General features: G+C 38.0%; 1 protein-coding gene across 1 annotated transcript in view; it reads left to right on the top strand.

Annotated features, from left to right (window-relative positions):
* VEPH1 (ventricular zone expressed PH domain containing 1) overlaps nucleotides 1-20,110 on the top strand; it is a 301,496-nt gene extending 281,386 nt beyond the window's left edge. Inside the window, 2 exon segments of the mRNA XM_066254910.1 lie at nucleotides 14,735-14,871; nucleotides 19,874-20,110. Of these exon segments, the coding sequence (XP_066111007.1) occupies nucleotides 14,735-14,871; nucleotides 19,874-20,110 (374 nt within the window).
* The last annotated feature ends 240 nt before the right edge of the window (nucleotides 20,111-20,350 follow it).

Below are 20,350 nucleotides of genomic sequence, written 5' to 3'. Positions count from 1 at the left end.
AGAACTAAGATTTTAATCCAGGCTAATTCCTGAACCTGAAACTTTAATCTCTAGGCCAAATCCAAGTTAAAGACATGGAATATTGGAAATTCCAGGAATTATTCCATTTTCTTATAATGAAAAGACCAATGAGTAATATACCTCTCTGAAAACTTATTCTACTTAAATAAGAGTAGAGACATTTATCTTTTTTTTTCTTTTAGCGAGCGAGAGAGAGACAGATAGGCAGGGACAGACAGACAGGAAGGGAGAGAGATGAGAATCAACAACTCATAGTTGCATCATTTTAGTTGTTCATTGATTGCTTTCTCATATGTGCCTTGACCAGGGGGCTCCCGATGAGCCAGTGACCCCTTGCTCAAGCCAGCAACCTTGGGATTTTGAACCTAGGTCCTCAACGTCCCAGGTCAACGCTCTATCCACTGTGCCCTCACCTGGTCAGGCAGAAATTGGTTACATTAGAAGCTGTTTCCAGATCCTCCAATTGCTGATTCAGTTTCTGATAATCATTTTGTGAAAGTCCAGAGTAGATTAGAAAATTATGAAATAACTCAAGAATTCTTGGAGACTTGCATAGTAGTGCTTATTGCCAATCCTTGTATTCCACAGGAACAGGAGAATGAAGATGGAGCAATAGATTTAACAGAACAGAACTTATTTTTGGAAAACCAAGCAAATCTCTTTAATCAGTCACCCTCATGTCTTGGAATTGCTTCTGCATGTTAACAGTAAGAGTTAGTCAGCTTTCTATTCAGTCACATGTCTGGCTTTCTATTCAGTTACATTTTTTAAAGAACGAGGGGGAACTAGGTCATGACTTTGGCTCATGTTCCTTGACTCACGTGGGATGCCTTTGTTCTTACACTCTCCAAAAGTAATAAGTGGCTTGGTTTTGGCACTTGTATCTTCCTCTAAAAATCTGAATGCTCCCTATTGTGATTACTCCCTGAGTCATTAGATATTTAGATATTGAATGTAATGGAGTGTAATAGGTCTCCTTAGGTTATGAAGGAAAATGAAAGAGTTTATTTCAGACAACCTGCTATCATGATTCCTCTTTAGAACTTGATGTGAAATATCTGTACTATAAGAGCATGCTGTGCATTACATCACATGACAAGTAGAGATGGTTTCAAAATTATATCAGAATCAAAGAAGCCTTGTGAAACAGAGACAAGAATTTCCTTTATTGGACATCTTCAGTGTGGGATAGGTGACCTCAGATGCCAATGTGGAAATGGCTAAATGACCTCTGAGAACCCAACCATAAGACAGAAATAGCTATGTAAATCCATTCATATAAAACCTTTTTATCTAATTTCAGAGTCAGTATTCACAGAACTTTTTTTTCTATTTAAAAAAGTTATTGAGCCCTGGCTGGTTGGCTCAGCAGTTGAGCGTCAGCCTGGCGTGTGTGGGACCTGGGTTCAATTCCCGGCCAGGGCACATAGGAGAAGCGCCCATTTGCTTCTCCACCCCCACCCCCTCCTTCCTCTCTGTCTCTCTCTTCCCCTCCCGCAGCCCAGGCTCCATTGGAGCAAAGATGGCCCGGGCGCTGGGGATGGCTCCTTGGCCTCTGCCCCAGGCTCTAGAATGGCTCTGGTCATGGCAGAGCAACGCCCTGGAGGGGCAGAGCATCGCCCCCTGGTGGGCAGAGTGTCGCCCCTGGTGGGCGTGCCGGGTGGATCCCGGTCGGGCGCATGCGGGAGTCTGTCTAAAAAAAGTTATTGAATTTATTGGGGTAATATTGATTAATAAAATTATACAGGTTTCAGGTGCACTATTCTACAATATCTGCATATTGCATTGTGTTCAGCACCTCAAGTCAAGCCTCCCTCCATCACCATCTATCCCCACTGTGTCCCCTTCACCTCTCCCCACCCCCTTTTCCTCCAGCAATCCCCACACTGTTGCCTGTGAACAGAAGGCTTTTTTTGCTTAATCCCTTCACCCTTTTCATCCAGCCTTCCAACCCCCATCCCTTTAACCGCTGTCAGCCTATTCTTTGTATCTATGAATCTGTTTCTATTTTGTTGGTTAGTTTATTTTGTTCATTAGATTCCACATACTGTATAAGTGAAATCATATGGTACTTGTCTTTCATGATACTTTAAAGGTTACAAAAGAAAACCCATTTTGGATTTATGCAATGGCTGGGTTTGTATTATAATGCCTTCCCTTCAACCACATATCAGAATATTGGTATATATGCTAAATGTTGTTAGAGTATCCAGAAGAATTCAGTGCTTATTTAGGGCATTTTTTATATGAGAAGAGAGAAGATAATGAGGCAGACTCCTGCATGTACCCCAACTGGGATTCACCCAGCAACCTCATCTAAGTTGATGCTCAAATTAACTGAGCTATCTTTAGTGCCTGAGGCTGATGTGCTGGGACTAACCGAGCTATCCTCAGAGCCTGGAGTCACCCTCGAACCAATCAAGCCATTACCTGTGGGAGTGAAAAAGGAAGATAAGGGGGAGAGGGAGGGGAAGAGAATCAGATGGTCTCTTCTCCTCTGTACCCTGACCAGGAATCAAACCTGGGCCAACACTCTTCACTGAGCCACCGGCAGGGCCATATGTTTTCACTTTTACATCTGTTAGTGACTTCTGAATATGAATTTTTATGTAAAACCTCAGTTTTGAACCTTTGTTGTTCAAAGAGACTTTGTATTACTTTTTGAAAAACAAATACATACTTATCAACCCAGATAAGTTAGTTTCCTGGAATCTTTTTCCTTTTCCCCTCTTACCATCTTCATAGCCTATGCCTTTCTGACATAGACACACTTCTCTCTGGTAAATATTCTCTTTCTCTCTCTCTCTCTCTCTCTCAACACACACACACACACACACACACACGTAGAACATGGACACACTACTCTTAAGTAGAATAAATTCTCTCCTCTCTGTCTTTCCCATTCTCTGCCACATTTCTATAGTGTTCATCAATCTCCCCCATAAGATAGTAAACTAGAGGAAGAAGAATCATGGATTATTCATCTCTGTATCCCATCCTAGTGCCTGGCACATAATAGTGTTTAACAAGTATTTGGAAGACAGATGGCTAATTGAGTAATTCATGGACCATATCAATAGTAAGATAACTGTGGAGAAAATAGGATTTGTTTTGAAATACAGATTTAAAATCTAACTTTTAAAAATCTAATATTTTCTCAATGTTAAAAATCTTACTGAACTGAAACTTTGAAATGGCATTTTTTTTGCAAAATGAACTTCTATAAAAGGAAAATGTGACTGTATACAAGATTTTAACACCTTATGGATACCCAAATTTTATGTTATATGAAAAGATTTTCATTCACACCTATACACAGACACCATAGTAAATCTCAATGAGAAATAAACTAAGATCAATAACACCCTTCAAAGGTTAATATTTATTTTTTTCCAACATCACTTTCCTATTCTTTCTGCCTTTCCATAATAATTCAACAATCTTACCTTGATATAGAGTAAAAATGTCTCCATAGTCACCCTCTGGTTATCTACAAATTAGTCATCGTGCATGGAAATGTGTCCTTCTTCACTTGGAAAATAAGCCAAGTCAAGCCAATGAATGGAGGAGCAGAAACATGCTTTAGTACAGGGGTCCCCAAACTATGGCCCATGGGCTGCATGCGGCCCCCTGAGCCCATTTATCTGGCCCTAGCCGCACTTCCGGAAGGGGCACCTCTTTCATTGGTGGTCAGTGAGAGGAGCATAGTTCCCATTGAAATACTGGTCAGTTTGTTAATTTAAATTTACTTGTTCTTTATTTTAAATACTGTATTTGTTCCTGTTTTGTTTTTTTTTTTTTTTCATTTTAAAATAAGATATGCACAGTGTGCATAGGAATTTGTTCATAGTTTGTTTTTTATAGTCCGGCCCTCTAATGATCTGAGGGACAGTGAACTGGCCCCCTGTGTAAAAAGTTCGGGGACCCATACTTTAATAGGTCAGACTAGAGTGAGTAGTGTCTATCATTATAGTGATAATGAGTAAAGTCTCTATCACTATCCAGGCTTGAGATGAGATGAACTTAAAGAATTTGTATGTAGTTTTAAAAATAAAAGACTTAATAGATTTTTTTAAAGCTCTAGTCATCATGTTTTGGAGTAATCTTAATTTTTTATTTATCCATATAAATACTTTAAAAATGAAATTTGCTTTTCAACCAGGAGCTCATATATGTAAAACATATAGATGTGCTTTTAGCAGCCACTGAGGATGAAGTTATCCAATATTTCTGGAGAGTGTTCATAGTTTGATTTAAATCCCATTTTTTCCACCTTCTCAGAAACTCTGCAGTGTAGTTTACTGTTTCTCTCTCCTGTTCAATTTTTCCATCCCAACTGAATCCCTCTCACTGGCTTCTAAACACATTCAACTGGCTTAACCTCTCCTTTTTCTTTACCTACTGCCTTTCTTGCCTCCTCTTTAAAGCCAAATGAGTGGTCAATGCTCAGTCTCTGCATTTTCCTTTTCCCTCTCTTCCTGACTCAACTCTTCTCTATCTGGCATCTAAGCCCATTAATAAATGGACTGAAAACTCTTTATGGCCATTCAAGTCATGCAAGTCACCATGCACTGGATATGTTTCAGTCTTTGTGCTACTTGCCTTGTAGCAGCATTCAACTTTGTTGACCATTTCTTCCTTCTTCAAACATATTTTTTTCTTAACTTCTGTGACACACATGCCTCTGCTCTCCCTCTGACCCTCTAGACACTTTTCAGCTTCTCTTCCCAGCCCACCATTTTCTATCCAGCGATTCACTGTCATAGCATCTCTCTGTCCCTCACTGCACACGTGCTCATTTCCCCAGTTCATCTCTGCTGGTTCTGAAGTCTAGCAGCCACCTCAATGAGCCAAATACCAAATATTTATCTGCAGTCCAGGCTTTTCCTCCAAACTCTAGATTTAAATCTGCCACTGCCTACTTGACTGCTTTAATGGTATCTCCAACTCCATTTATTTAAATTAAAACTTATGATTATCTCACTCTTGTCTTAAAATCCACCTGATCTTGTTTCAGAATTTCCTGTCTCAGTAAACAATATCAGTTATTCTGTTGCACCAACCAGAGATGCACTCTTCTCTCCCTCAGCTCCATCCAATCCATCATCCAATATTGTGGATTTTTACCCTCTTAATTTCTCTCCACTCCATCTGTCTTGCTCCATCAGCCTAGAGTAAGATGCCACAACCTCTTACCTACAATAAAGGCAATAGCCTACTAACTGAGCTCATCTGAACCCTGCTGATCTTTCTCCCACAGTCAGCCTAAGTGGTCTTGTCAAAGCAAAAATCTGCTGATACTAGCACCTATGTGAAAGCTTACAATAGCTTCCCATATACTATAAAGACCAAACTTCACAACATGCCTCTCAGCTTCACATGCAATGGTCTCTGTAAGCCTCTCAAGCCTCCTCTTTTCCCCCACACTCTCTGTTCCTCTCTGGTAGAAAGGACCTTCATTCAGCTTCCCATACACATCACACTGCTTCCTGACATCAGGCTTTCTAATTTTTGTTTTTCTGCCCAGAATGTTCTTTCTCCTATCTTCACTTAATTAATGTACATTTTAGCCTTCTCATAACAACCCAAATTAACTGCCACAGGGAAGCCTTTTGTAACCTCTCCAACTAATACTAAGATCCTCAAAACACCGCCACCTCTCCTCAGAACACTTGTTACAGCCGCTATCTTATTTTTTTTTAATGTGTGAGTATTTAATGAATATTTTCTCCAGTAAACAGTAAGTTCTGTGAAGGTCTCTCCTCATCCATCCAACTTCAGTCCCTGGCACACAATAAATGCTCCATAAATATTTACCAAATAGGTGAGCATACAAAGTTTGTATCTTTTCAAGAAGTTTTTAGAAAAATTTTTCTCAGGCCAGTGGTAACAAATACAAATTAATGAATTCATAGTGATACATTTTAAGATAAAAATATATTCATATGATGACATTTCCAATGTATTGTGTGTACCAAATGTATTCTTCATGTAAGCAATATCTTCTTAAATAAGTTATTTTCAAAAATGTTATGAGATCATTTTCTTTAACAGAAAATAAGTATTGCATGTGTATGCATATAATCAAATACACAGAGTATGATGGTGTGTATATTATAGGTAGACCTTCCAGTGCAGACATTGTAAAACTTCTGTTTATTGTCAAATGATTTGAGTCAAGTGTTGAACCACAACATATAGAACTTGTGTTAAATAATTCCATGAAAACATTGCAGATAGCACCTTAGAAGGCTCTAATACACCAAGTATGTACAGGCAGGTGGGACAATGGCTAGGATGTTCTCAACTTCTACAACCCAAACAAGATGGCCTCCTCATCAGCCCTGGCCCAGGTCTGCCAGATCTGTTTCTCATCATGCAAGGAAAGCTCTTTAGTGCACAGGCAATATGGGAAAGTTCTTGACATGTAAAACTCTAAACCCATGGCCAGGTGTTGCCCATACCCCTATCAATGAGATCATAAGAAGGGATGACAACATGGAACCAACATGGGAAATGTGTGATCTCTTCTAATTGGTCCCTATCAGTGATTACTTGACAAGTCTGGGCCAATCTTCCTTGATACCGTCCCATAAAAGCACAAAGGTGACCATGCTTACAACTAACAAGTTACCTTCTTGACAAGTAACGAAAACTTTTGTTTCACTGATGGCACAATGAATAAGCCAAATTCCATAAACACATTGATTCTGAGCACTTTTTCTCCATAACTCTGTTGACTTAAGCCAAGAACATGCATAGGATCTTATACTGCTATCTTATTTTTTAATGTCATTCAAAGTTCATAACAATTTTCTTCCCACTATTGGTTTGCAGTTTAATATAGCTCAAGACCTTTAGGAAATGATTTGCCATGAGGCTATTATCATTTCCTAAAAGTTCTTGAGCTACATTAGAATCACTAAAATTTTTATTAAAAACGGGAGGTCCCTCACCCTATCCAGAAATTGTGATTCCATAGGTTTAGAGTGGCACTTTGGAATGTGCATTTTAACAGGCCAAGAGGTAATTCCCATGTCAGTGGCTCTCAAAACACAGTTTAGGAAACTGCTCTACATGCTTATAGTAAACACGAGGCTTTTTAGATCAATATTTCAGTGATTGACAGAGAAGCCTAGAGAGTATATTACATTTTGATGGGTATGAAATTATTGAGAAAGGAAGCCAGTCAGTCACATATAAAAGTGCCCCCAAAGATCTGCTGTCAAATTGAATTCTTACTATTTTGGAGTAGAATGTTTCTAATTGAGTAGAATGTTCATGCTGGCTATGCTTCCTTGTTTATTCACTGCTGATAAGGTATGGCACTCTAAAACGCTGCTTGGTATTCATAACAAACATGACATTCCTTATGATTCTCAGTGATTTAAAAAACCACAGACGTTCAGTCTGCTGCATGTGGCTCTCATGACCTCCTCACTTAATATTTCTATCCCTCTTTAAGCATATTCTCTGTAATCATAGTTGGCTTTATTACAACTGGCACACACACACACAAATCAGTAAAACCATGGAAGGAAATTAAAGTAAATTTGAGACTCTCAATACATACAAAGAAATTCCCCACAGACTATATAGGAGTTGTAAGTCCCAGAACCAGGGATTTCATAAAAAAAAAAAAGAAAACATTTTTTCTCAATTTTTATTTAAAACTATGTATTTGAAACTTATAATTTTTCTCTCAGAATGTCTTATTTTGAAAGTATTTATCTTTAAGAACCAAAAAGACTTTCTAAGAACTCAAATGTCATAAATTAGATTCATGACTGTCAATTATGGCTTATTCATGCAAAATGCAATACTTTCAAACAAGTCACATAAGCCAGAAAGTATATAGTATAAGGAATTTATGAGTCTGGAAGTCAGTGTGTACTGTGAATAGTAGTTATGCAGGGGTCATCATTTACTGTCATAAGAACAAGCAAGAAGTCTGGAAGAAAAGAGAGAAGCCACAGATAGAGTGGAAACTATTCCCAATGCAGCTCAATCCACTACTTTATTGACTTGAAAATGGAAGTCTTGGTGGAAAAATGGATCAGAGAGTCAGAAACAGGAGTTTATCTCCCTTTTGGGACTCTGAATTGCCTATCACACCTGAAGTTAAGAGCCTGCAGTCCTTGAACCTTGAAAGAATTTATGTATCACTCTGAATTTCTTAATATTCCAAACATTTTCATGTGTGTTTCATTACATTCTAGATTGGAGGGAGACAGATGGGTTTATCCTAGAGCCATGAGGACATGGTGTTTGTAAAAACCAACTGTTCATCATTATAATAAAAGGATGAGGATGGTCATTTTATGTTGATGATGATGATCATCATGATGAGAATAGCTACTCTTTATTAATCCCTTACTATGTCCCAGGCACTTAGCTAAGAAAGGCCACTATTAACCCTACTGTTAACCTTGATGGCACTTTTATGTGTGTGTGTGTGTGTGAGAGAGAGAGAGAGAGAGAAAGAGAGAGAGAGAGACTGAGACAGAGAGAGACAGACAGAAAGGGAGAGAGATTAGAAGCATCAACTCTTTGTTGTGGCACCTTAGTTGTTCATTGATTGCTTTCTCACATGTGCCTTGACCGGGGGTTACAGCAGACTGAGTGACCCCCTTGCTCAAGCCAGCAACCTTGGGCTCAAGCTGGTGAGCTCTGCTCAAACCAGATGAGCCCACGCTCAAGCTGTCGACCTCGGGGTTTTGAACCTGGGTCCTCCCCATTCCAGTCCAATGCTCTATCCACTGTGCCACCATCTGGTTAGGCCCTTTATGGCACTTTTATGTGCCTTTATTTATGGAGGTGAAGTCCCCTTAGGAGTGCATGGTTTCAATAGCAAAATTCAGGCTGAATATCAACTCCTATTTACCCTCTTGGCTGAGTGCTCTTGTGCAGTGAACATACTGCACAGCCTTTCATGGTGGCCCTGTTGTTCAGCATAACAACATTAGAGACAAACTCAGTGAAGCTAGATAACTTGCACACAAGACCAGTCAGCTGTTAAGTAGCAGACTCTAGACTTCAGCTGACATCTGGGTCCACAGTCACTGCCTTCAAACCATAAACCATAGGCCAATACCAGAGAAAAGTTTTGGTACAACTCTATATGATTGATTATAATAGGTGCTACACATGGAATAAAACATACCATGTTTAAATAAATTATAATTGGCTAAAGACACATTCAGAATTGCAATAAATCTTAGAACAAGAAAGAAACCTTGAATAGTTGAATTCTTATGATCGTGCAATAAAAAAGGGTGTCTAACTACAGAAATTATTATTTTTTCATTATGTTACATTACAAAGTTTTACGTTCAACTTTGTGTGATATCCAATGATTAGGTTTGATCTCTCCTTGAATCTCATACTTCATGAGCTCTTAAAATGCATTTGATGTCCCTTCTCTAAGCCTTGGCCCTTGCATATGATATTTCCCCCCAGAATACCCTTCTCCCTTTACCTTCAAAACTGCTACTTGTCCCTCAGAAGTCAGCTAAGTCAACATCTTCCCTTGGAGGTTCTCCTGCTTCCTATACCCCATTAGAATAGAATAAAATGCCACATCTCATGTGTTCCAGGCCCCCTCATCTCTGGCTTTCAGTTACCATACATTCAACCACTGGGACAACCGGCAGAGGAGAAGGGGGGGGGGAGTGAGGTCAGCTTATTTATTCCCAGTTTTCTCTCTGCTTGGTCACGGGAGATTTACTGTGTCCTCTACCCATGGCCGAGGGTCCTTTCAGGCAATGCAGTCCACACAGGTCTGCCTCTGGGTCCAAAGTGTCTCTCACTTTTCCTCTTCAGGCAGAGGAGTGTTTATAATGTGTTCTCATAGTTTCTGGGCCAAGAGTACCATGGTGTTTTTACTGTACCTTGCACACCTCTGTGTAAACAGTTCCTTTATTAACTCATCTCAATTATCCAGCTTGAGGTGCCATTGGTTTCCTGCCAGGACCCTGCGTGAGACAGAGCTGGTTCATGAGGCTTCATAGCTATGCTGGCTGGACCCTCACAGGCCCGAAACCCCTCAGTTCCTAAAAAAAGCAAAGTCTTCAGAAGAATTTTCAAATAAAGTTTAATATGACTTCCCTGTGACCATTTAGTGCCCAGTCTCTCTCCTGAATCTTACATCTCAGAGATCATGAATCACCTTCACACCCTCCCAACCTCCACCTTCAGCTCATAACTGTCCCAACACAACAGCTTTATGAAGTTGCTTCTGAATTCATTGCTCTTGCAGCTTCCTTTGGTGGTTTTTATTTCATGTGCTTTCCCTCACACATCCCTATTGTTTCCTCAGTCCTCTTCTGCACTCTTCTTAGAATATTCTTCTCCTTTATTCAGTATGGCTCAGCTCTCATGTTATCTCCTCACAGCTAGAAGTAAAGTTTTCTTTCTTTGAGCACTCTAATTCTTGACTCTCACCTCTTGAGTGGCAGTCTCCAAATTCTACACTGAACTGTAGAATTTGGAAAATGCTTTATCACTCTACAAGATAATAAATTCAAGCTCCTTCTGAGCTGGACTTTGTAAACCCTTAGATCCAGACACAGTGGCTCACAGCTTATCCATGCTCGAAAGTCTGCGTGGGAGGGCTAGCTGGTTGATAGATCAGCAGAGGGATATTCTTTATTGTTTTCCTTTTTCTGCTGTGGAGTATCTGAGTATTATTTCATGCTCTGGTATTATTTCATGCTTATTCATCAGCTCCATGTTGGATAAGATTAACACTTTCAAAGTTCATCTTTTATCAACATAAATACTTTCAATGCTTGGTCCACAGAAGAAATACAATTACTGTATGATCATTTTTATGGGTATTCTGAAAGGCTTTTATATTGATAAACATGGTAACAGTTTGGGTTCCAATTGCACTAAAGAATACAGTTTAATATTCCATAGTGTTTTTTTTTTTCATTAACTGATAAAGAAAGGAACAGATTCTGCATGGTAGAGAATGTCTTAGCTGTTAGATTCAGGGAGTACTGGGACTGCCAAAGAGTGTAACTATTGAAGGAACAGTAAGTGCTGATATGGCTCCTGTGAGGCTGGGAACAAAGGTCAGAGACCCTTATCAGAAGTTTAGGTTTGAAATTCGCCACTAAGCTAAAACCGGCCCCTGTTGCTATGCCGGCCCCTGTTGCTATGCTGCGTGCGACCTCCCTAGCCAATAGCTAAACTGCCATATTTGCTTCTGTATTTATGCTTGCTCACTTAGGATATATAAGGGCCTGGCTGTAAGCTCCAGGTGCGGCTCCCATTTGCAGCTCCTTGTGAGCACGGTGTCTCCAGACATCTCGGGAGTTCGCCCCTGCACAGGTTAAACTGGCCAATGAAGTAACATCTTAACTCCTGAAAGTCTCCGACGTTTGTTCTCATACTCAGTGGATGCTACATTAGCCACAAATTGTGGTGTTTTGGAATGAAATAATGTGTTAATTGGCAAGTGAGAAAATATTTAAATATCCTGTGTGCATTACGTGCAAAGAAGGTAGTTTCAGACACATGCTCATTTCCTCATATACTCATTCTACATTGTGTTTTTCAACTGAAATATGATCATCCTTAGAAATAACTAGTTCCACGTTTTAACCATGAAGAGACTGTAATATTGTATGAGAATTATTGGTTACAAGGATGTGCTATGGGCAATAGACCTATTAAAATGACACATGGTCAGTCATGCATATGCTAGACATAATTGAAAAATATTTTAAGACATCAGATAACAGCTAAAAACATTTTTGTCTTTTTTTGGCCTCTTGAAACTATTTTTAAGTTAATCGTACAGCTACAAATAACTTGGGTTTTACTGAATTATCTAAAGCTAACTCTGATACTTAAATTAGGGCCCTCACATGTAGCTACATTAAAGTTCTGCTAACATTTCCTTCCTAAAACCCTTTCCATGAACTTTTCTCCTGGGGTTAATTTTCACTGGGCTACAAAGAAAAGTCTTTGCTTAGCAACATTTCTCAACAGTTCTTCTTCCCTCGTTCTCAGGGAAGCCTATGGTTTTGTCTTGAGTCTCTCACTGTCACTATGGGCATGTGGGTATGACAGCCCATTCCCGCCTCTTCTCAAACAATTCCTTCAACTACTTTGTGGAGAACTCCTCATAAACTTTTGATACACACTCTTCAAGTGAAACATTTGGATCTGTCTTGAGGAGAAATACTTCTAACTAATCTCCTATGTCAGATCCAGAGGACCCATGTGCTTAAATATTACTTAAATCAATCATGATTTTAAATCAGCTCAGATCTCATGGTTATTTGAAATGCTTCTTTGAGTAATTATGGAAAACTAAGACAGGGAAAATGTACTGTTAGTAAATGACATGGCACTAAATCATCTTCCCATGAAAATCATGGAAGAAAGCAATGTGAATGAAAACTGTCAAGTAAGGTCTTTAATAAAAGTAGTGCCACTTAACTAGTGTCTTCACATAAATTTCTTTATTTTTCTTTTGATCCTCAGCATCCTTATTAAGCAAAAAAGAGTTATGATTGTTTCCTCATTGCTGATCAGAAAACTGTAGTTGAGAGGATTCGACTCTAACTCTTCTGAAATTTTATTCAAAATCCTTGAACATTACTATTAGATGAGCAATTTTTTTTTCTAATTTAAAAGCATAAAAATGGGTGTTTAAATTTTTTTTAATCTAATTATAACTTGGGTTTTTGTTGTTGCTGGTTTTCTGTTCTCTTTTTTCTCCTCGTGGGTCTCCTCTTGGACCTTTCCTTCCTCTTCCTGGACAGGCTGCTGTGCCCTCATTTATGACTCAACCACACACTGTTAGTAAATACTCATTGCACACACAGGCGGACACATGCCAGGCTGCTCCTGCTTCCAAGGAAAGCCTAGTCCTAGAGATGCCATATCCTAAGTGTTATACTTGAGGTAACTGTGAGGTGCAGAGGCTGCACAAAAAAAGTTCCTTGTTTATGGAAAATTTAACTTTGCAAAGAACATTACTAGCTCTAAGACTGGTCTTAGTCAGGTGATGCCAAGTAGAACAAAGCAGAACACTGAACTCCTCTTGATTTGATTGTCAATACTTCTGAAGTTCTTACTTTCCCTCCCCTCTGTTATGCACAATACTAACCACCATGGAACTTCTCAGAAGACAGGAGATGCTTCTCAACACTGACATCTCTGATCAAATGTCACCTTGAACATCCGGGCTTTTTTCTGACTACTTAAATGCATATGTACCAACCCCAAGTCACTTGCTCTCTGTTCCATTTTTATCATAGCCCTGTCACTATCTAACTATATGTTTGATATGTATTTTCAGTTTTTATCCTTAATTTGGGATTGACAATGAGACATCCACTTGAATAATTATCAGACAAGGGGAAAAAAAACTAGCCTCATTATAACTTTATTTGTAAAAACTTCACATTTCATTATTCTTACCTTGAAAATGCAGTCAAGGGGACAACTCCTCCTCTGAAATAGTTACTTGATCTACATTAGAAAGGAGAAATGGCAGGGTAAGGAGGGTAAGTTGTGCTCATGTGGTCAAACAGGCACCTTTGAAGTTTCCAAATGATAGAGAAATAATACTTTCAAGGTGTTGTGAAAATTGAACATACATTTATTTAAGTAAATATTGTCATACTCCCCAGAAATCAGATGCCTTTATATAAATTTAAAGAGTGAATTTTATGTAATTGGCAAAAGAAATTAAATTCTTCAATTTGATGTTTAAACTTCTGACACGGTAATGGATCTTCTAATTCTAATTCTATGATTATGTGGAATCATAAACACTCTACTTCAATGTCAAGTAAATCCTTTCATTCAACAAGTATCTACAGACTCCTTATTATTTACCAGGCACTGTATTAGATGCCTGGGGACACCGCAGTAAACAAAGCAGAGATGCTTCCCTCATAAAGCTTTAATTAATCAGATAAACACCAATAACAGTCTACAGTTAATGATTTCTGATATAAAAGAAACATGCCAGATGCTATAAGAACATGTTACAGGCCAAGCCACTCTGGTCTGTGTTTGGGGTCTACCAAAGGAAGCAACATTAGAGTTGAAACATGCATGATTAGTTGTTGACTAGGTGAAGATGGGAATATGGAGAGTGAAGATAGAGTGTGTGTGTTCCAGAGAGTGGAAATGTCATGTTCAAAAGAACTGGGTGAATTTGCATTTGCAGCTGTAAGAAAACATGTTTTTTGGAGCACTGTATTGATTTTTGCTGTCAATTGCTAAATATATTTGGCTTGTGATTATTTATGAAGTTACATTTCTAAGCAGTTCGTGTGAACAGCATATCATGAAACAAAGGTGTTAAGATGCTCAGAAAAGCTGACTGTCTGGATGAACCTTAGAAACTGCTAACCAGATGTTCTTTTTGTGAACTATACTCCTTTTGAAAATGTCTATGAGTTCGGGGGGACACTAGAATCTATGTAAACACAATAAATTAATTAAAAAAAAGGAAAAAAAAAGAAAATGTCTGTGAGGTCTTTCAACACTTTCCTATCATCATACCTAAACAGTGCATTCTTTTAAGGACAAAAGAGGAAAAGTCAACCAAATTCACAATTTATTGGCCTACTTTCCAAATGTGTTTACTGAGTTCTGGTTCACTGGACAATTCTTACTTTTGATCATTTGCCAAGTTAATAATGGAAAATAAGAGGCTTGATCATTCTGTTATCTTCAACAGTTGTAAATCAAGATGGCCAACCTCTCATAGAAGGAAAACTTAAAGAGAAGCAAGTCAGATGGAAGTTCATCAAAAGGTGGAAAACCTGTTATTTCACACTGGCTGGAAATCAACTTCTGTTATAAAAAGGAAAGTCTGTAAGTTCCTCTGTTGTTTATTACACTTGCATTTTTAAGGTCTTGATTTCCACCAAACAGCTAGATAGGCATTTTGTCTTGAGTTGAAATACTGATATATTTTCCATTTTCATTTTATAATTTACAGTGTTATTTTGTTACATATGTTTCTTTCACTGTCTGTTCAGCTCTATGTCCCTCTTCAGTTTATTATGGGAGCTGTTTTCTCTGACTTAAGTTTTAGAAGATAAACTGCTCTTGATTGGAGCACTGTGTCTTTTGTTTACTTGTGAGTCAGCTACTCAAATTTATGGCTCATCATGTTGACTGTGATTTTTTTATAACTACTGGTTATACTTAGAGGTGGGGACCTAAGGAAGGGGATCATAGCAGAAAGGAAAAAATAAAGGACTGGTTTAAGTACTTTTTGAAGTCAACAAAGTTTAATTTGATTTGAAAAAAAAAGATTACTATCTTTCATTCATTCAGTACTATGCAGTTAAAGAATAAAAGGAATTAATAAATATTCATGTAATAGAATTTTCTATCTGAACTGGGATAATGGTAAATATCTGACTTCTGAATTTCCAGTGAAAAACCTCTGAAATAGCATTCTATCTCCATTAACAATGTAAAGTTAGCCCCTTCTTTTCAAATCAGTTTTATTTAACATTAAAAGCTAGTCACTCAAGGCCCTGGCCAGTTGGCTCAGCAGTAGAGCGTCGGCCTGGCGTGTGGGGGACCCGGGTTCGATTCCCAGCCAGGGCACATAAGAGAGGCGCCCATTTGCTTCTCCACCCCCACTCCCTCCTTCCTCTCTGTCTCTCTCTTCCCCTCCCGCAGCCAAGGCTCCATTGGAGCAAAGATAGCCCGGGCACTGGGGATGGCTCCTTGGCCTCTGCCCCAGGCGCTAGAGTGGCTCTGGTCGTGGCAGAGCGATGCCCTGGAGGGGCAGAGCATCGCCCCCTGGTGGGCAGAGCATCTCCCCTGGTGGGCGTGCCGGGTGGATCCTGGTCGGGCGCATGCGGGAGTCTGTCTGACTGTCTCTCCCCGTTCCCAGCTTCAGAAAAATACAAAAAAAAAAAAAAGATTGGTTGATGATCCAGTCTGTAAAAAAAAAAAAAAAAAAAAAAAAAAGCTAGTCATTTAAGATCAGGGGAATGAAATCTTAACCTATTTCTTGGCTATTTTGAAACATAAAACATAATAATAATTATAGCTCATCAGTGCTTATCACATACCACACTGAATTGCCACAAACAATCCTTCAAGATCACAACTATTAGTACTGCCATTTTACTGATGGGAAGCAAGGATCAAAGAGACTAGCTTGACCAGAAATTGAGCCAGTAATTTAAGGAAGGGTAAAACTGGAGTCAGACTCAGGCAGTATGACACCAAAGCATGTTCTTAAGGAAGTACATAGTGCTGCTTCCCATGTACACTTAAATACAGAGCCAGTGGAAAACAAAACTGTGTCTGAATTAATTAATGAAAGGTTTAAAAATATGATGCACTAACACATGCACTATATCTTCAGAGTGCTCATTATAAATTTTTTTAATTTATTACCCAACAGGAATCAAGTATGGTATATCTAAATGTCACAATTTCTGATCAGTGCTCTTTTAATCAATAGAGCTTCATGTTAACTTTTTGAATGAAAAAATTAAAAAAGACTTTGATTATACTTACTATAGACTCATGTTACTTTCTTCACCTGTTATTATAAAATACACAAAAGAATTTTCTGTGGCTACAAATCTTTTTAAAAGAGAAATATAATGGTGTATACAATTTAAATAGTTATTGGGGATTTAAAGAAACATTATTCTTTTTAGCATAACATTGAAACACTTTTAACATGTTAAAAATGGCCTTCTGAATTTCCTGGTTTTAGTAAAGAAATGAGGAATAGAAGTTAAGATGTTGTGATTTCTCAGATCCCTTGAGACAAAGCAGTCAGTGCTTAACACTGTTTTTCCTAAGCTTAAATAAAGACCTTAATACTTCTTGACTCAGAGTTTTTAAATAAAGTTTAGGGAATAAGCTAGATTGTAATTGGCTAACTTGTTTGACATCTTTATTGGGAAATAATGGTCAGACATTCCAAAAATCTGAAAAAACATATGGCTCAAATATTGGGAAATATTAATATAGTATGAGGGGCACAGCAGAATTTCCCTCATCCCTAAGGACACAATAACCTAGCAGTGGTCAACAGTTTAACCAAAGCTTCAGCCACATCATAAAGGGTCTTTCTTGTAAATGAGAAAAATGTGCATTTTAAAATAAAAACTAAAAGACTATGTACTTTTTTTTCATACTGTTAAGAATACTGTTGCAAGCCCTGGCTGAGTAGCTCAGTTAGTTAGAACATACACCCACTACACCAGGGTTGTGGGTTTGAGCCCTAACCAAGGCACTTACAAGAAACAATCAATGAATGCATAATAAGTGGAACAACAAATTGGTGTCTCTCTCTCAATCTCTCTCATTCTCTTCTTTCCTCTCTCCTTAAAATAAATTAAGTAAAAAATACTGTTGCATTCTTAAGGTCTTGAACTTTACCACCCAGTTAGGCAATGGTGACTGTGACATTCGAATAAAAGACATAAGATACATTAATGGGCTTTGGAAATAACTTCAAAGGAACTAGTCCAGTAAATACAGCTCATTCCCGGAATAGATGAGACCAGACTCCCAGGATGAATAAGAACAGATGAGTCCTAGAGATAGGGAAGTCGTTAGACTCCCAGGATGACTAGGAGCTGATGAGTCCTTGAGATAAGGAAGTTGTAAAAACTCCTAAAATAGTTAATGTAACCACATCCTAGGGGATAGATAGGGACATTTCCAGCTGGGGGCTTTCAACTGTATGACTGGTTACTAAGGCACATGACTAAAATTTAATTTGGGGGAACCAATTGCTAAACGCCAAATTTGCTTCTGTATGAACCGCTTGCTTGCTACGCTATAAAAACCCCTAGACTGTAGGCGCTCAGTGTGACTCTTGTGACTACCACCTGAGCTCACCCCTGCGCAGGTTTGTTTTGCTTTGTTTTGTTTTGTTTTTCTCTTGGCCATAAAACTTTGTCTGAAACTCTCCAAACGTCTCCAGTGTTTGTTTTACCCAGCGAGTGCAACAGTGACCTTTGACTTCCTATCCATTTCTATCATGGTTAATTCATTGTCCCTCTTTAGGTAAGTATAGTAACATTTCTTTCTTGATCAGTTCTTTCATCTATCAATTTCTGTACTATAGACTAATTCAAAGAAATATAATTTTATCACCAGCAGATACTATAAACCACATTACACTGACAAAGTATTGTCTAGTGCAGATATCTTCAAACTATATCCTATATATTCCCTAAACGATTTTTGAAAGTTCTATATTACTTTACAGCATTTTTTTCAGCAAGTGAGAGAGAGAGAGAGAGACAGGAAGGGAGAGAGATGCGAAGCTTCAACTCATAGTTGCATCACTTTAGCTGTTCATTGATTGCTTTCTCATACATGCCTTGGCTGGGGGGCAAAACTGAGCCAGGGTTGCAATACTGGAACCTCACTTCCCAGACTGATACTCTATCCACTGTACTACGACTCTCAGTACCCTATAGCATTTTAAGTTATATCAACATTTTTATTATAAATGTAAACAGCTGCACAAACTATGATTTCTGTTGAACTCTAAATATCAATTTAAAATTAAAAATGACATTTTCTTTAAATGTAACTACTGAAATACAATACTATAGCAATCTGCCACCTAATACTCCTAATACTATCCATTTTTTACAATTAGTTCTGTTATAAAAGAAATGTTTACATTTTTAAAATTTTTCCTAAAAATCATACTTTAATTCTACTTCCCCCACAACATTCCACTGTAACCATCCTATCGTTTTTACTGCAATAAAACTATGTCCATAAATTAAAATTTACTTTTAATTTCTTATTACCATCAGTTCCTAAATGTTAAGATTTTTTTATCATTTAAAAATTATATAATCTATGAAAAGTCATAAGTATAATACTAAATGTATTATATTACTAGCTATTAGACATTAAGAAGTGAGATGCTATTAGAAATGCCTTCCAATGCTGAAATAGATGGGGAGTGATTATGTTGCTTTGTTTAAGGGATTCTTCCCTGACATCAATGTTCTGAAGTGGGTTTTTTGTCTCTTTGGTGCTCTTGAGAGTTTTCCAAGTTGCACAGAAAGGTTGGGATGAGTAAGAAAGGTGTCTTTTCATTGCAAAGTAAAAGAAGGGTGATTGTGTAGGAGAGGTGGGAAAGGGGAATTGACAAGATCCTCAACCACAGTTCCATTCTCCAGGACACAAAATGAATTCAAGGATGTTAAAAACCTGAAATTGCTTTTAAAGAAATATCTGATCCCTTAAAACTATTCATGCTAGCCCACTGTGATGGCCCTGTGTTGTAGCGATCCTTAACCCTCTGCTTTGATGCAAGGAAAATGTAAATCATTAGCTATTCCTTCACTTAACATTTGTAGACAAATCATGCTTTCAGAGTTCCACAGAGTTTCAAAAACAGTTTAAATTACTTAAACACTGAAATGGTTTTTATTCAATTAAAACCTCTTTCTCAGAGATGCACAAAGTAAAACTTAATTTCATGCCTCCCAAAAAATCTTGTTATAAATTAAAAGTACTTCAAATTGTCCTCTTGCATTTTGCCCTATTAATACTGTTAAGAACAATAAAAATGACATAAAAATCAAAGAAATATGAATTAATCATTTTTCCAATCCCACTGTATAATTTCTATAAATTGACTGATCTTGTGCCAATTTATGATACAATAACAGAGGGCCAATTGCTCACTTCTTTATTGTTCTAATGACTCTGAGGTGTTAGTGCCCAAAACAACAAAGGTTTTGAATCATGTAAAGTGAAAGGATTCTGATCCTCTTGGAAAATTCTCCAGTAGCCAGAGATATTTCCATATTCTGGGAACCAGCTCATGTTTTTTTATTTCCCATATGCATTTCAGAAAGATGATCCTGATGACTCACCAATAGAACTCAGCAAAGTACAGAGTGTAAAAGTTGTGGCCAGAAAACACAAGGACCGCTCTCTCCCTCAGGCTTTTGAAATCTTCACAGACAATAAAACCTATGTTTTCAAGGCCAAGAATGAGAAGAATGCAGAATAGTGGCTCCAGTGCATCAATGTGGCAGTTGCTCAAGCAAAAGAAAGGGAAAGTAGAGAAGTAACCACATATCTGTAGGGATTTGCAAGTCAACCTCACACTGATTGTATACAATGGCATTGCATTATCATTGCCAATGTCAAGAAAAATAGATAACCTAATAATCGTTTTGTGGGAGGTTTTTACTAATTATCAGTGGAACAGTTTTTCCTTAGATGCAGGACCCAAAAGTGGCAGAATTCTTAGTATATTTCCCATCCTAATAGCATTTGCATTAACTTCAGAAGTTCTGTGTGATGCATACAGTAAAGAAAAGTA

The sequence above is a fragment of the Saccopteryx bilineata genome, chromosome 2 (assembly GCF_036850765.1).
Source record: "Saccopteryx bilineata isolate mSacBil1 chromosome 2, mSacBil1_pri_phased_curated, whole genome shotgun sequence".
Lineage (NCBI taxonomy): Eukaryota > Metazoa > Chordata > Mammalia > Chiroptera > Emballonuridae > Saccopteryx > Saccopteryx bilineata.
Note: the sequence above shows the minus strand (reverse complement) of the source record. Positions and strands in the feature narration are given on the sequence as shown.